Source organism: Gavialis gangeticus, unplaced genomic scaffold, assembly GCF_001723915.1.
Source record: "Gavialis gangeticus isolate Ggan-Ray unplaced genomic scaffold, GavGan_comp1, whole genome shotgun sequence".
NCBI classification, from domain to species: domain Eukaryota; kingdom Metazoa; phylum Chordata; order Crocodylia; family Gavialidae; genus Gavialis; species Gavialis gangeticus.
Window position 1 is genome coordinate 1,424,886 of NW_017728960.1, and position 15,790 is coordinate 1,440,675.

General features: G+C 54.9%; 1 protein-coding gene and 1 long non-coding RNA gene across 5 annotated transcripts in view; one reads left to right on the forward strand and one right to left on the reverse strand.

Moving 5' to 3' along the window:
• Positions 1-6,544, reverse strand: part of LOC109295034 — a 13,970-nt gene extending 7,426 nt beyond the window's left edge. Inside the window, exons 1-2 of the long non-coding RNA XR_002096674.1 lie at positions 6,534-6,544; positions 1,164-1,170 (exon numbers count right to left, since the gene is read on the reverse strand). This is a non-coding gene — a long non-coding RNA (uncharacterized LOC109295034). The remainder of the gene's footprint in view (positions 1-1,163; positions 1,171-6,533) is intronic.
• Positions 6,545-6,582: 38 nt separating this feature from the next.
• Positions 6,583-15,790, forward strand: part of BCAN (brevican) — a 56,288-nt gene continuing 47,080 nt past the window's right edge. For 3 of the 4 annotated variants that reach the window (XM_019520400.1, XM_019520637.1, XM_019520555.1), the window contains exon 1: positions 6,859-6,986. In XM_019520400.1, coding sequence (XP_019375945.1) covers positions 6,911-6,986 — 76 coding nt within the window. In that variant the 5' untranslated portion in view covers positions 6,859-6,910. Of the gene's footprint in view, positions 6,828-6,858; positions 6,987-15,790 lie in introns of those variants that run through there. The other variant, XM_019520479.1, reaches the window with a different exon arrangement.

Consider the following 15,790-nt stretch of genomic DNA (forward strand, 5'->3'; position numbering starts at 1 on the left):
CTGTCCGAACACTGGTCTGCATCTAAACTGAAAATCCTGGAGCATCCTCTCCATGATGGCGTTGGCAAGGAAACAGTTAACCAGCCCACCCAATCAGGGTGCCTGCCCCATTTGGGCTGGGGATAAAAGCAGGCCAAGGAGTAGCTGCAGTCTGCCAAGGTGGAGGTTTCTCTGCAAGGCTGAGGACCCTGCTGATGCTACATGAGCTGGAAGAGATGACCTGGGGCTTGAAGGGCTGTGACAGGACCATGCTTTGGATGAGGACTCTGTAAACTAAGCCTGGATTGGGGTGGAGGTGGGTTGGGAGGGTGCAATGACACCGCCCCGCTCCTTCCACCTGGCCTAAACTGTTTTACAGATGGGGAAACTGAGGCACGGAACTGGCTCAAGGTGGCTCTGCAGGCCAGAGCTGTGGGTAGTGCCCTGCTTCCTTCCCAGACCTCGTTCAGTGCTCTTGCCCCTTACCCAGAGTTCCTGACTGCAGTATGAAGCTAGAGGCAGCCTGCTGCTAGATCATGGCTTCAGGTGAGTCTCTGCTGCCTGTGCTGTTGGGTGGGTGAAATGACTTGCCTCAGGACACCCAGGGCAGAGCTGAACTGGTGCCTGGGGTCCCATCTTGCTCCAGAGCAGGGAGGACAATTCCCCCCCCCCCTCCCCCAACCTTTGTTTCTCCCACTCATCTATGTGCCGGTCCCAGCAGGATGGAGCCCTGAGTCCCTTGCTGTGCTAATATGATGCAAATGAATGGGTTGATCCTGGCCTGGGGCTGTCTGTGGCTGCTTGACTGACCTCAATGGTGGCAGGCTGGCAGCTCTGCTAGCAGAGGGAGGGCCTGGTCTGCTGTGTCTGAGTAGGGCACCATCCAGACCAGTGCTGGTGAGAGGGGCCGGTCCTATTTGCCCTACGAAGCATTCAGCAAAGAAAGTAACCCTGAGTCCAGCCACCTCCTCCCTGCCAGGGCCAGGTATCGCATGCAGTGCTCAGGCTGGCCTGCCTTGCTCTGGATGCTGATCTATTGATTACAGCTCAGCTGGGCTGTATTTTTTCCAAGACTGCCAAAAAAAAAAAAAAAATCCCCTCTCTGTGCAAACCACTCAGCAGGGGCCTTGTACTGTGCTGTAGCCAGCCCCAGACCTTGGCATTATCTGCGGTGCCCAGGGGACCCACCATCTCCCATCCCTACAGTGGGGAGCCTGGGAGATGAAGGGCAGCTATTTGAAATGGAGACGGTGGAGGGTGGCATAGAGCGGGGAGATATGCCCTAAGCCAGAGGGGTCTAGATGGCAGGTCTCGGACACAGCAGCTGTCTTGGCCTCTGGGCAGACATAACTCTTAACCCCTTTAAATGGGGATGAGCGATTGTCCCTGACACCCGCATTCATGAGAGGTAGCGTTTGAGTCAGGACCTGGCAGCGCACAGCCCTCTACACCGAGCTTGCCCCACAGATAAATGGCATCTCCCTAGGGTTATGGGAGGTCCTCCATAAGCACTTGAAATGGAGGATCCCACATTAAAAGACTGTCCCAGCAGAAAGCAGGCCCTTTTTTGTTTTTGAGCCGAAGGGAATTAAACCAGCTTAAAACAGAAATGTGCTGGATAAACTCATCTAGGAGCTGATATCTTAATAGTCCTATCTGCATAATTACAGGACATGTTTTTACATGGTTCCCATAGGAGCACAACCAAACGGCTCGAGGACACCCATGCCGGTTCTGAGGCTGGCAGCAGAGTCCTGAGAGATGGACAAGTGGATGATCTCCTTTGCTCAGGCACCTCCTGCAGCCAAGCTGGCTCCTGCCTTTTTCCTCTGGATTAAACCAGCAAGGCTAAGAGGGGCAGTGACAGTGGGCAGCTCCGTGTCTCCATGCACACTGCCCAGGCTGTTTGTGCCCTGGAGGGGTCACTCCAGCTTCAGTGATTTCAAGCAAGGATGAAGTTCAGCAAGGCTCAATACGAAGCTATAGTCTCACAAGACAGACAGGTGCCTGTTACTACCAGGAGCTGGATGAGATTTTTAGCAAAACCAGTGAAGGAGCTGGCAGGGGGCATCAGGAGAGCAGCCGTCCTGCCAGCCAGGGGCACGGGGGTCTCCTAACAGGCAGAAGGTGGTTGCTTGGGTCCCAGCCAGCTTGGAGTTGGGCAGCTGAGAACTGCTTGAGGGCACCGTGCTGGCATTGTCAGGGTTTGGCGTGCACGTACCTCCAGGGTCATCTTGGCTGCTTGTTTCTTGCTCGCTGGTGGGTGTAAGCTGCTCTTTAGTCTTTCTTGCTGGTGCTTTGCACTGGTGCATGGGGAAGGGAGTCTGGTCGGCATCTCCCTTGCCAGAAGGATGCAGACTTCAGCTTTGGTGACATCCATAGCTGTGCAAGACCTGTCGAGGGCACTACGGGGACCAAGGCAACTGTGCTGGTTCCTTGGCACTGGGTCTGGGCTGGGTTGCCTGCAGCTAGTCCTGGTGTAGGTGCTGAGCTCTGAGTGTGTGGCAGTGAATAGGGGTGGCCATGGCTTACAGCAGGGCAGGGGCCTTGCAGTTTTGGTTCCAGGACAAGAAAGGGCACAGGAAGGCAGGAGAGCTGAGCCATAGGGCTTGTGCCTCAGTTTCTCCCTTCTGGCGCACAGAGTGGTGAGCCTGAAATCAATCCATCAACCTGCCAGGATGGCACCAGGCTGCATAGTGGGCACAGCATGACCCCAGATGCAATGTGAACCTGGCTATCCCACCTCTAGCTCTTGCCCAGAAGCAGCATTGATGGTGCTGTACCTTGTTCTTAGCCACATTAGTCAGTTAACAGACCTAACCAGAACTGGACAGAGTGCATCTCCTTGTTTCAGAGGTCTGGAGTAGCTGGGCCTGTGTCCTAGATTCTGTTCCTGACATCCTGGCTTCTTTTAAGAAGCCCACTTTTTTTCTTTTTAATTCCTGCAGTGTCCTAGGTGCTGTGTAGGCTCCTGGCCTGCCTCTAGTGACAGTGAGAGCAACCTCCAGGCTGCTCTAACTGAAGCTGGTCCCTATGGATGGAAGCAAAATATGCAAATACCCCCTGCCCCAGGGGTGGGATCAATACAGGTACAGAACTGCTGGCTGGGAGAGCCCTGGATGGGGCAGGGTGCAGAGGGGAGAGGTGTTACCCCTTTCCATTGCCTTTGCAGAGGCCAAGAAGCCAAAATCATGGAGTCCTGGAATGATGTACTGGCCAAGCAGGGAACATTTGTTTCTAATTAGGGTGTAGCATCCCTTGCTGAGCACGCAGCTTGCGAGCCGTCGGCCACAAATGTACCAGCTCAGGATGTGATCTCATGAGCCAGTTGAGGCTGGGAGGAGAGACCTCCAGGTTGTTGCTGATTCAGGCAGTGGCAGAGGATCAGGGAGGAATGAATGGGCCATTGTGACTTGTGGGGCAAAATCTTCAGGGAAAGGAGATATTTCCTTCTGGCCTGGCAGCCAGTGCAGCCCCAAGCCACTGCCTAGTTGCATGGCTGTTTGGAGCAGGGTAGAAGGATCCTTTGGCTGATTCCCCTGCCAGCGATATCAACTGGATATGCTCATCTCCTGTAGGGCAGCTGCTACACCCCAGAGCTGGCTGCATTTCGGAGTCAGGAGGGCCACCTCTCATCAGTGTTGCTTTGGGCTGTTAAAGGCTGCAGTGTTCCTCCACAGAAGTAGCTGCATCTTGGTGCTGGCTGAAATGACTCTGTGCATCTGTCCCTTTGGAGTACTTGATGCTGTGGAAACCCTTGAAGTCCTGGATGCTGCAGCTGCTTGATAACCACACAGCCCAGTGCTTCGGTTCTAGGGGAAGAAAAACCTTTCTAAGTCCGTTAGGTCTGGGCTGGGAAAAGCTGCCAGTGGAGGCTTTGCTGCTAGCCTGGGAAGTCCTCCAGGCTTGACTAGACACCTATCTATTTCAGCAGCTGTAGGAAAAAATTGAGTCACTACTACCTCGAGGCTGAGCAGTAGCAGAATTAGACAAGGCTAAAAGTGGCCTGGATCAGCTGGGATCTTGCACCTGGTACCCCTGAACCCTGAATGCGCATTTGGGGGGGCTGTCTGAGGAGCAGAAGGAGGTGGCTTGCTCTGAAGGAAAGGAGCTGGTAGCTTCCCATTGGCAAAGAGCAGCACATCTTCCCGGCTTGGCCTAGCAGAAAGTGCATGGTTGCTATGATGCATGGGTCATGATGGATATAACCCCCGCCCACCCCCCTCCCCACCCCCCTTTTCAGAGCCTGAGCTGAGCACTTGCTGGCAGGGGTCAGGATGGCTGGTATCATGGGGTCTGGCTGCCAGGATGCTGGTTGAATCCCTGCATCTTACGCCCTGGCTTCTCTTAGTGGAGGATCAAGCCCCCAGCACATGGGGGGGGGGGGGTCTTGGGCCTGGGTGGGTCTTCTCAGCACTACCCTCATTGAAGACTGGAATATCCAACAGAGCACTGGAAAGTGGGGCTTTGGGGGCCAAAAAGTCCAATCTTGGACACTTCCACAGAGGGAAATTGCCCTGAACTATCTAACCTTTGCCACCCAGTATTTCCAGAGAACAAATAAAAGGCAACGGATTGCAGTCTGAGAGCCACCGTGATCTCATTGCTTCAAAATGGGGCCTCTTCCACAAAAATCGCGTGCTCCTAGGAAACATTCAGGTTTTGCCAAATGGGCATTTTTTTGACTGTAAGCAGTTCTCCTGTGTCTTCATCCTGCTCTGTTTCCGGACCTTTTTAAAACCCCTGGGTTTTGCATCTCGGGAGCCTCTGCCAAAGTGAAAGAGGCTGCTGCTAGCAGTGCTCTCTCCTGTATAGTGGGGCATCCTGCAAGCTTTTGCAGGCAGGTGTTGTCCTGCAAAATGCCTGGCAGGCTGTAGACAGGGCATCAAATTGGGAAGAGAAGAAACCCTCCTTCCTACAGCCCTGTGGCTTTAACAGGAAGCTGCAGGGTGGCACTGTGCAACCACCTCTGGGGTGGAACATAATGACTTTGAACAGGCATTTGAGACCCCTTGCTTGGAGAAGGGGGGTCACTCCCATGGCTCTACAGTGCAGGTGGAGTAGGGCCTGAGAGCTGCTGGACAGCACTGCAGTGGGGTGCAGGGGTTAGCGCACAAATTCCTAGCTCTTGTATTAGTTTTGGGCAAGTCCTTTCTTTTTCTCTTCTGGTTATAAGCCCTATGGGAGCAGGGTTTGCTGCTGGGTGTCTCTAAAGCCCCTGGCACATGGACATTGTGGGCCTTCTCAGTGCTATGCTCATTATAGCAGGAGATGCCTTGGCCTTTTCCATCATAGGATTGGGCTTTACCACGGCTGAAATGCAGCCAGCTCTGGGGTGGAAGGCTGCAGCCAGTTGGCGTGCAGCAGAACATTGTGGGCAGGAGAGGCTTGGGCTAAGAGCAGCAAAAGCAAAACTCCCCTCTTGTGTTTTAATGTCCAAGTAGCGCAGGGAGGATCTGAGCCTTGAAAGAGTTTGGCGCAGCAAGCCCAAAAGCTGGCTCTTGCCCCCGGAGCACTGAGCTGAGGATGCTGGGAGCCAATGAACTCTGGAGAAAGTGTCTATTGCAGGGGACCAACTCTTGATTTCTGTTTTTCTGCCCCCCTCCACTGGTTGCCAAATAAGGTCCCATCAGCCTGCTGACAATGGACCCCAATGTAGCTAAAAACAGCCCTAACAAACCCCTGTGCCTTTATGAAGCCATCACCATCATTGTCATGGGCTTTCCCCAGCCCCATTTCTCAGCTGTGTACACTGAGGCTGGAAGGGTTCCAAGCAGGATGGGGGTGGAAAAAAGGACTTCCATGAGTTGAGGGGAGAGGGGAAGGCACCTGCCAGTACTAAAGGTGATCTGGACTGGATGCTGCCTGCTATCACATTCAAGTCACACCTCGTGGTTTTAATAAGCAGGAAATAAAGCTCCAAAGTTGCAGATTCTGGAATAAAATCAGGGATATTTCCCCCGCCTTCCAGCATTGCTTTATTTTTTAACTCTGTCGTAAAGGGCTGCAGAGCCATTGATCCATGCCCACCCCGGCCCCCCATGCACACAAAGAGCTGGGGGGGATTTGCATGACAAAGCCACCCTGGCTACCCCCAGCCTCCTGCCAACAGCCCCCCCCCCACCATTCCTTCAAGGCTGCCAAGTGCTGCATATAACTCAATCCAGGGGCCAACTGGCCACCCTGAAAAAAGACCGGGGGGGGGACAGGGGGGAATCACTTGTGCTCTATATTGATCCGTGACTGGTATTGATTCACTTCTGCATCCAGAGCTAGGGCAGGTACCTGGGTGGGTGTGTGTGTGCATCTGAAACTGTGCAAGAGAGTGGCCAGGACCTCAGAAAAGCCACATTTCTCCCAAGCCAGGGCACCGCACTTTGGATTTGCAACTCGGAGGCATCAGCAAGTTTTGCTGCATTGGATTGAAAATCTGCCCTGCTTTGGTTTTCTCCTCCTGCATCTCTTCTCGGGATGGTTCTGCCAGTGGCAGGGAGGGAGGAGGGAACGCAGCCAGCGCAGCATTGAATTAGAAATACAGTGCATTTCCTTGGCACTATAGATTTTTTGCAAAAGGGTGGGGGGAGTGGGAGGGAAAATATAAAAGGCTGGAGCGGGGGAGGATATGTGTGTGTGCATCCAGTAGCTCTGTCCTGCCTGGCAGCTCCTGACTGTATATTTTATCTGTGCTCCCTTCTGAAATAACTGCAGTTCATCTCTGCATTGCCCCCCCTGCAAGCACCAGCTCAGCTCCAGAGGAAAAGTTCTTTCTCTCTCTGCCTTTCTCAGCTCAGCACACACACGCCTGGTCCTCCACTGCTCTGCAAGTCTCCTCCCAGCATCCTGAAGAGGTTGGTGAATGACTTTGAGCTATTTTTTTTTCTCCATCTAAGGGAGACTTTGGAAACCAGTGACACTTTAGAGCCAGGTTGGGATGGGTGATGTCTCCTGGTTGCTTGTGAGCTCAGTGGCAGGTCCTATCCAGCCCTTGAGGACCAGCACTCACTCCAGTAAGACTCACGGGGGCTACTGATGGGAGTGGGTGCTAGCCAGGGTCTGTGCGGCTGGCTCTGGGGGGCTCTTTTTTTTTTAAGTACAAAGAGATTTCTTGTTTGACCTCCCTTGCTCTTGATCTTGAATGCCAGAAGGTAAGCGAAGAGATGCAGCAGGGAGTCTGAAAGGGTCTGGATGGTAGATTTATCTTTTGTGTGCATGTGAGTGAGATGAACCTGATACACCACAGAGGAGATATTTGACCTGCAATATTCAGCTCTGGGCTTGTCACTTTGGTTGGGTCGCTTGCTGGAGAGGTTTGTCCTTGGCTTGGGGATTTAAGGGTTTTTTTCTCTCTCTCTCTGCATCAGATGATTTTTTCAGTGTGTGCAAGTTTTATTATTCTTATTTTTAATAGATAAGCTTTGTGCTACAAATCCAACCTTCCCCCTACATCCACTTCAAATCTGCAGCTCTAGCAATGAGGGAAACATGGTTAAAGTTGTGCGTGTGGGAGAATTGCGCACCGGGCAGCAGTTCTGGCTGAGCAGGGCTGGGGAGGATGCTTGTTGTGTGTGCCTCTCCGAGCAGGGGCAGGCTGGGAGCGGCACTGGGAGATGGATCCTAGCAGCACTGGGAGCTGGATCTAGCAGCCTGCTGCTGCTCTGGGCATGCTGGATCCAATCTTCTTGGCTTCTTCATCCAGAGGTCTTCCTGCTCAGCTCCCCAGGACATAGAGGAGCACTGAATACTAGGGGCGATGGCTGCTTTTGTGCAGGGAGGACAGGGGTACTGGGTTGGGAATTGGAGGACTTGGGTTCAGGTCCTGGCTGAGCTCTGGACTTGTTGCATCTGATGGGGCAGGGGTGTGGATCTGGTTTCATGTCCTCTGTGCTGTGTGACAAGGGATAGTGCTCCCTGAGGAGGGATGGGGTGCAGCTAGACCCCCATTTGTGAAAGGTGATTGCATGTCCTGATGCACTGCGGGGAACAATCCAGGCCTGGCCGGCTCAGCCCTTCGCTGCTGGGCTCCATGCAATCTTCACTGCACCTGGTTCTCAGGCCTGGGTGACATGGGAGGGTCAGAGGGGGCAATTGCAAAGATCCCTCCCAGCCTGAGGATCAACCCTGCTGCCTTTTGTGTCTTAGGAACTCCATACATCAAGGGCTCACTCCAAGTCACAGGTTTGCAAAGCACTGTCTATCTTCCATTGGAGCAGAAGGGTGACTGCATCTGGCTTGGGATTTCCCAGGGCTTTGTCATCATCCCCAGCAAAGACCCCCAGTTGCCATCCCACACCCCACTGACCCCAGGACAGTGTTGCCCCTGTGGCCTCTGCAGGCAGAACTGTCATCCTGCTGGAATGGATGAGAGCATGTCTGAACTGGGCCCTGCCCTGTCAGGCTGCCTCGGAGCTGCAGGAGAGCACAAAGTTCCTTAATGAGGCATTTATTTTGCATATTTAACGAATTGAGGGCGGCGCTCCAGGGACTCCTATCTCCGACCAGCTGTAGCCAGTGGCTTTCTGCTAATGCAGCCAACATAGAGCCATCCCAGCCAGGTTCAGAGCCCCAGGTCTGGCATGCCAAGATCAGGCCTGTGGAGCTTGCAGTCCGTGTCAATAGGAAGGAGGGGAAACTGAGGCACTGGCAGGGGGAAGTGGCAGTGATCTGGTAGGTCACATGGCCTGAGAGCTCCTATGTGCAGGCGAAGAACATGGTTGAGGGACATATGAGCTGCTGGGTTTGGATCAAACCTTCCCTCGCTGCCCGGTGGTGCTGGCCTTTGGGGCTCAGGTCCCGTTCTGTTCTCCCTGTGCCCATCCTCATGGCCTCTGGGCTGCTCCTGGTCATGTATGAAGCCTAATGCCTGCCTTGGGGGATGCATTTTCTCTCCCTGCTTTGGTGCAACCCATCCCTCCTCCGGTATTGCTCATCCCCTTTCATCCCAGACAGCATGGTAGAAAGAAATCCCCCCCGTGCTCCCTTCCCAAGTTTATGGCTGCCAGCCCCCAAGCTGAGAACCTCTGTCTCCTGGGGGGCAAGGGCTCCTGGCTGCAAGGCAGGATCAGGCTCTGGTGCTTAGCAGACAACCCTAGGGGCCTCGCAGGGAGGAACGGGGGGTGTGAGACCCCTGGGGTCTTTGCCAGCCTGCCCAGTCCTGTTCTGAGGTCTGGTCCCTGCTTCTCCAGCACGCTGCCTGGATTTGTGGTGACTAGGAGGTATTGCTGCCCAGACCTTGGGACTCCTGGGTTCATTGCTGGGGAACACGGTTAGATCGGATCAGGATGCCTGGGCTCCATTCCTAGGGGGTGTTTCCTAGTGGTTAGAGCAGGTTGTCTAGTTGAGGCTGTCTTTTATGTGCAGCTGTAGGAGGGTAGTATAGCCTAGTGGTTAGAAAGGAGGCTGGATGCCAGGGATCTCTCCCAGCCTCTGCTCCTTATCTGTGAGTCACCCCTGCTGCGTGCCTCAGTTTTCCCCTCCGCCAAGTCAGAGGTGGAGCCTTCTGCCTTGTGGCACTTCAGGGGTGTTGGGGCTGGGACCTGCAGCCCTTGTCTGGCAGGCCTTGCCTATGGGGCTGGAAGGATGCCATGTCCCCCATACACTCTGCAGGGGCAGGACTGCTGGAGGGCCAGTGCGTGAGTGCATGTGTGTGTGCGTGCGTGCGCGCGCGTCTGCATGCACACTGCAAGAGATCTCATTAATGGATCTCTATGGCTGGGTCCTTCTGTCCTGGCTGGATTCCAAGCTGGGTTATTATCTTCCACCTGGTTAAATACCCCAGGGGCTCCAGTAGCTTCCTCCTTTTGCTTCTCTTTTAATTCAGTTGGGGTATGTCTGTGTGCACGCGTGTCACCCCCACTGGTGCTTTTGACTGCGACCCTCACCCCTCCAAACCCATCCCTGCTCCTTCCCTTCCCCCCCACCCCCCTCTACAGGTGGGTACTGGCCATGCCTGGAGCTGCTGACTCCTGCCATCCCTGGCACACCGAGGGCAGGGGTGTGTGCAGGTGTGCCGCCATGAGAACACGCCCCACGTGTCCTGTGCACCCAGCCCCGTGCTCAGGACAGCAGAGCTATGTGGCAGTGGCTCGTCATGGAGCAGGGGTGTACTTGTGCCCAGTTTGCCAGCACCAAGGCTGCTCTACGTTACACCTGGGGCAAGGGGAGCAGGTGGGGCCTTGCACACCTCCAGAAACAGGTGTCCTCTACCCAGCCTCCACTTCCGCTGCCCAGCTCTGCTGGTTGAATGTGGGCCAGGCTCTTCCAAGCTTCCTGCCTCAGTTTCCCCTCCCCTCCACTCTGGCCCCTTTGGGAGCAGGGGCTGGGTCTGGCTGGGTTGCCCGTACAGCACTTAGCACCAGCCTCGGTGCGTCCCAGGCTGGTCTCTCCTGAGCTCTGTTGCACTACCTTCCCCCACAGACTCCTGAGGTGAATATGTGAATGCAAACTCCCCCTGTGCTGAGCAGATGCAGCATCTTATCCCTTCCCCAACTTGTCTCCTGTGGTGGTTCATCCAATTCACCCCCTTCCCCATCTTCTGAGCTTCCAGCCTGAAATACCAGCCCTGGGAGCTGCATTCTTGCTTTCCCACTCTCCCAGACCCCAGCCAGAGCAGATTCATCCCACCTAGAGGGGCTGGCTAATGAATGCAGTTACAAGGGATGGAAGATCTATGCTCTGTTGGGGAGGGAGGAAGAAGCAGGGCAGGCTGGGGCTGCCACTTAGGTCCCCTCCACGCCGCCTTCAGTCACCTTGTCCCAGAGAGCCCCTTTCTACTCCCCCAGCCCTAAGTTGCTCTGATTCGCAGCAAAGCCCACCCCCCTCCCCTTTTCCACTCTGCCAAGTTGTTTTCATTGCCAAGGCAGCTCCTGGGCACTGTCCCCCTCCAGCTCCCTTCCCCTTAAAGATAGGGCTGTGTGCTCCTGCACCCCATTCCCTCTGCTTTGCTTAATGCTCAGGGGCTGAGCTGCAGGAATGGAATCCTCCCTTAAACGGACCTGGTATTCACCCATTGCTCAGCTGGCATTGTGCATGCTTCCCAGCTGGCATAGGACTCCTGTGCTTATATCTAGGATGTTCCCATCATCTCCTGGGTAAAGCAGGTGGGAAAATGGCCTGATATCCCATTGGGAAAGGCCTTGTCTTTGCAATCAGTCCCTTCCAGCTGAAGGGTGTTGATTTTGGCCATGCTTTGTTGAATGACCTGGAAGAGGTCAAAAGCCTTCGGATAAAGCTCAGAGCAGACCCAACTGGATGGTCCATGTGGATTAGATGTGGGATGAGGGAGGTTTCCATTGACAGCACATGCTAAAGGGGTGTTGTGGGGGAGGGGGGCAGGGTGGATACATGCAAGTATTTTGGGTGGCATGTGTGTACATGCATCTATGCACTGGTGGACAAGTGTGTGGGTATAGGAGTGTACACAGACGCAGCTCTATGCAGGTAGAGGGACCTGGACATGCACATGCTTGCAGGAGCTAGCTTCTAGCATGTGCATGTGAGGAGTCTGTGCCTGCATATGTGTGCCCAAAGCACATGCATGTATACGTAAGTGGGACATGCATGTCCAACGCACATGCATGTGCTTTGGACCCGCATGTATGCACACATTGGTGCATGTGTGCACACATGACCTTACTTCTGACCATGCATGCAGGGGCCCGCAGGTGTGTGCAGCCACGTGGCATCCAAGCAGGCGGGTGGGGGGAGTTGCACACACGTATGAAGCTGTGTGCGGGGAGCAGGTGTGCCGGCAGAGCCCGAGCCCAGTGCATGTGTGTGTGTGCAGGTGTGCACTGACAGGCACGTGCCTGCCGGTCTCTGCAGGCTCATCAAAGGCTCCTTCTCTCTCCCTTGCTTCCGTTGCCCGCTGGCCTGGTGCCAGGCCCGTGGATGCGCGGCTGCTGACTCATTCTGCAGCTGAGCAGCTCTGGAAAGCCACTGCTCTGTCTCCTTCCCCTCGTTTCCTGCGGGGCCGACAGGGCACCTTGTGATCCCGGATGACTAAAGCCTCACGTGGCCGGGGAGGCTTGGAAGGAGGCTTGGAGCAGGTTCTTCTCTGCCAAGCAGACTGGAGGGAGCTGGGATGACCCCAGCTTCCTGCCAGCGGGGCATTGCCATTGGGGCCCAGCATGGTTGTGGCTTCGGGCATCGCTCCCTGGGTGGGCACAGGCCCCTGCTCAATCTACAGGCTGATGTTATCCCACCTCCATCTCCAAGATGGGAGCGACGGGCCTGGAGCTGAAGCTGGGAGATCCAGCATGCTCATCTGGCCCCTGCTCCCTGCTGAATTTTGGTGACCCATTTGAGATGGCTCCTCCCTCTATCTGTCGATCTGACTGTGTATCAGTTTCTGTTCCTACCCCTCCTATCCAGTTTTTTTTCTGTCTCTCTTTTCCTTTCCTGTTCCTGTTGCTTTTTTCATTACCTCTACCACATCCATCCCATTGCAGGAAGGTGCATTGGTGGTGGTCTAGTTCCCAGCTGTGCTGATTTATAGGGTCTTCGGGGTCTTTGCATTTTGTCAGCCCCTGATACCGCAAGGGGCAGAGCACCTGGCTGCCCACTGTGATGGGAGGGTTAAAGAACCCCCAAAATAAGACCCTGCATTTGGGATTCTTTGCTTTCAGGATGGAGCCAGGGGGATCCATTTCCACATTTTCCGTGACAAAATAAGGGCTAGAAATGCTGAGACAACATCTAGGTCCTCACTGGGCTCCAGATATGAGGTGATGTGAATTATCTTGAGATGCGACATGCCAAGAGGCATCATTCACTGCATTTTTAATGGTGCATGTTGCTGCTGACAGGTCTGGAGGCACAAGAGCCCTCAATGCCCCGGAGAGGGGATAGCCCAGGTAGGAGTTAGGAGGTGAAAAAACACCCTTTTGGGAAACGGTGGGTTTTTTTATGGCTCCTTTTCTTCTCTCCTTCCTCTGGCGCTTGCCGTCTGGAGAGCCATCACTCAAGCCACCGTGGCACCTTGGGAACAGAAAAAGGAGTTGGGCAACAAAAGCTGTCTGCTTTCACAGGCTTCCCGAGGAGTCTGCCTCGAGCGGCTGCGCTCATCCAGCTGGGTGCTGAGTCCCAGCCGCGGGCTGGGGCTGGAAGGCTTTGTTCTGATTCCCTCCAGAGAAGTGATTTTGAATTGCAATGATCCAGAGAGAGCGACAAAGGCTGCCTGGCCGTCCGCAACATCCACAGGGGGCTGGAAAGCTGGCAGGGGAGGCCTGCTGCTAACTCCCGAGGTCTGGGAAAGAGCCATCTTGGTGGAGATGGCTTGGATCGGCAGCTCACAGCCCTCATGGGATCAGGGTGATTCGTCACAGGCATTTAGGGAACAGTAGGGAGCTGCCATGGGCTGCAGCATGGGATTCACTTGGGGACACTCAGGACAATGTAGGGATGAATCTGAAGAGGTTTGTGGAAGACAGCTCCGTCCACGAACATTTGGGCTGGAAGGATGCCTGGCTGGCCTGACTTAGGAACGCGTACATCCTGCATCCGTGCTGAGGCTTCAACCCTGGAGCCTGCTTCCAGCTTCAGGATATCACAATCCCAAAGGGCTTTGGGATCGAGGAAAACTTCAGAGTAAGATCCAGCGAGCGCGTTGGGTCCACACCCTGCCTGCCAACCTCAGCTGAATGAGGGAGGAGGGTGGAGGAAGAGCCAGGCTGGCAGGAGGCATCTGGGAGTCACCGGAGAGGCAGGGAGGTGAAGTGACATGCCCAAGGCTGCCTGGGGAGACTGGAGGGGCAGGAACCATTGCAGATAGCTCAGACCATTGCAGCCTCTTTCTCTCCTCTCGCTGCCAAGGGCCTCGCAGCACCAGGCGGCCCAGAGGGGCTCAGCCCGGCAAAGCCAGCGTTAAGTGCCTGGGAAACCCTTTCAGACAGAGCTTTTGGAAGCAGGCAGGGGGGAGGGGAAGCTGCTTTGTGCCAAGCAGCCTTGAGAAAAGCCGGGGACATAATGGGCTCTTTGGTTGGACCACGGCATTCACAGCCTGCGAGCCGGGAACCGCCGGCCTGAGCGGAATCGCAAAGTGAATTTCCCTGGCTCCGTCCCCTCGTGGCTCCAGACGCAGCTGTGAAACCCTTCGGCAGCCTCTAGGATGAACCCATGGCTCTGGCAACACACGTACATACACACGTGTGTGCGTACGCACACGTAGCCTCCTGTCCTCACTGCCCGAGGCCCGGCAGCCCTAATCCACCGTCTGGTGTACCCCGGCTCCAGCTAAACACAGGCTGTTAAAACCCATCCTGGGGTTTTTAACCACAGCGTCTCCAAAAATAACTCCTCACCCAACCCTGGAGATATTAGGGGTTTCCCTCATAGTTTCCGTGCTGCGTTGCTGAGCTGGTGGGTTATCTGCAGCATGGATGTCTTTCTGGGCCATCTGTTAGGCACCATGTCCTGCTTCCCTGCCCATCCCCTGACATGCAAAAGGTTCAGGAGAGTCTCAGCATGGCAAATCCAGGGTTTGATTTCACAGGGGCATCTCCAGTCAGTCTGGGATGAGACACCAGGAAAACAGCAACTCAAATGGTGTTTATGGGCCAGGGGCCAAATTCTCGCCCTCTTCACAATTATGCCAGTGGGAGTTAGGCACCTAATCCCCTCTTGTGCATCTGCTTCTGAAGCTGTTCTATAAACCCCCGTGACTTTCAGTCTCAGCCCCTTTGAGGGCTCCTGACTCTGTCAGTGTCTGAGAAAGGTGTTAGCTATTTTTTTTTTGTGTGACCCTGAGCCTCCACCTCCTCCGTGGCACCAGATGACAAGGGCTCTGGAGACAAATTCCAGTGGAGGAGCAAGGGAAACTGTCACCTGGAAGATGGTGGTGTCACTTCATTGCAGGGCTTGGAAAGTTTAGTGGTGAATGAGGCTGGGCTTGGTAGGGAGACATAGTGGGGGTGGGGGCGGTCATGTGGCCCTGGAGAACTGGAGGGGGAATGTGCCTCTGCCACCGCATTCCCATGGGATGCTGGGCAAGTCCCTTAGCCCAAACCTTTGCCTGCTGGCACCGAATTTCACTGCTCAGTCTTTGTAGCAGGCACTTACTTTGCTACCACAGCTATGCCTAAGTGTGTACGGTTTGGTGTAGGGCATGATTTAGGAGCACAGGGCCAATAGCCAAGGACCCCCTGAGTCACCCCTGCAAGCTCTTTCCTTCCACTCTAAGGCATGGCACCTCCATGGGGCTCTTGGCTGTGCGGGAGACAGGGAAGATACAAAGGGGTATTGGCAGACTGCCCCTTCCCGGACTGTGGCAGGGTCCAGGGGAGGAAATACTGAGTGACTGTGAGACCTTTTCCCCTGGTCTGATGGAGGGTTTGCTATAATGAGGTTGTGTGTGTTATTGGTAAAGTGCTTCAGCGGGCATCTTTGGGGGCATCTGTGATGCCCACAATGCTCAGACATATTCACAGACGCAAGAGGCGGTAAGGAGAGATTGGATCCCCGGTGTCTGGGCAGTGAAGTGGAACAGCCTGGGCTCTGTAGAGCCATCACGCAGGGGAGCGGAAAGCGCCTGGCCAGCCCCGTATTTCTTCTGCGGTGACATTTCGCCTGACAGCAGGTGATTTGCAAGAGAAGGTTTCAATTGCTCGCTGGCAGCTATTGCCCTGTGCAACAAACATCGAGGCTCTCTGCGAGTCCTGCTAAGCCCTCCACAGAGATGCATCTGGAAGAGCAAAGAGAGGAGGAAGGGGGCTGGGGGGTTGTACACGGGGCAGGGCCTTCTTGGGCCAGGGTCACTCACCTCTGTGTTTCCAGCCATGATATCTGTTTTCTGAGGGGGGGAAGTGCAAATGGGGTC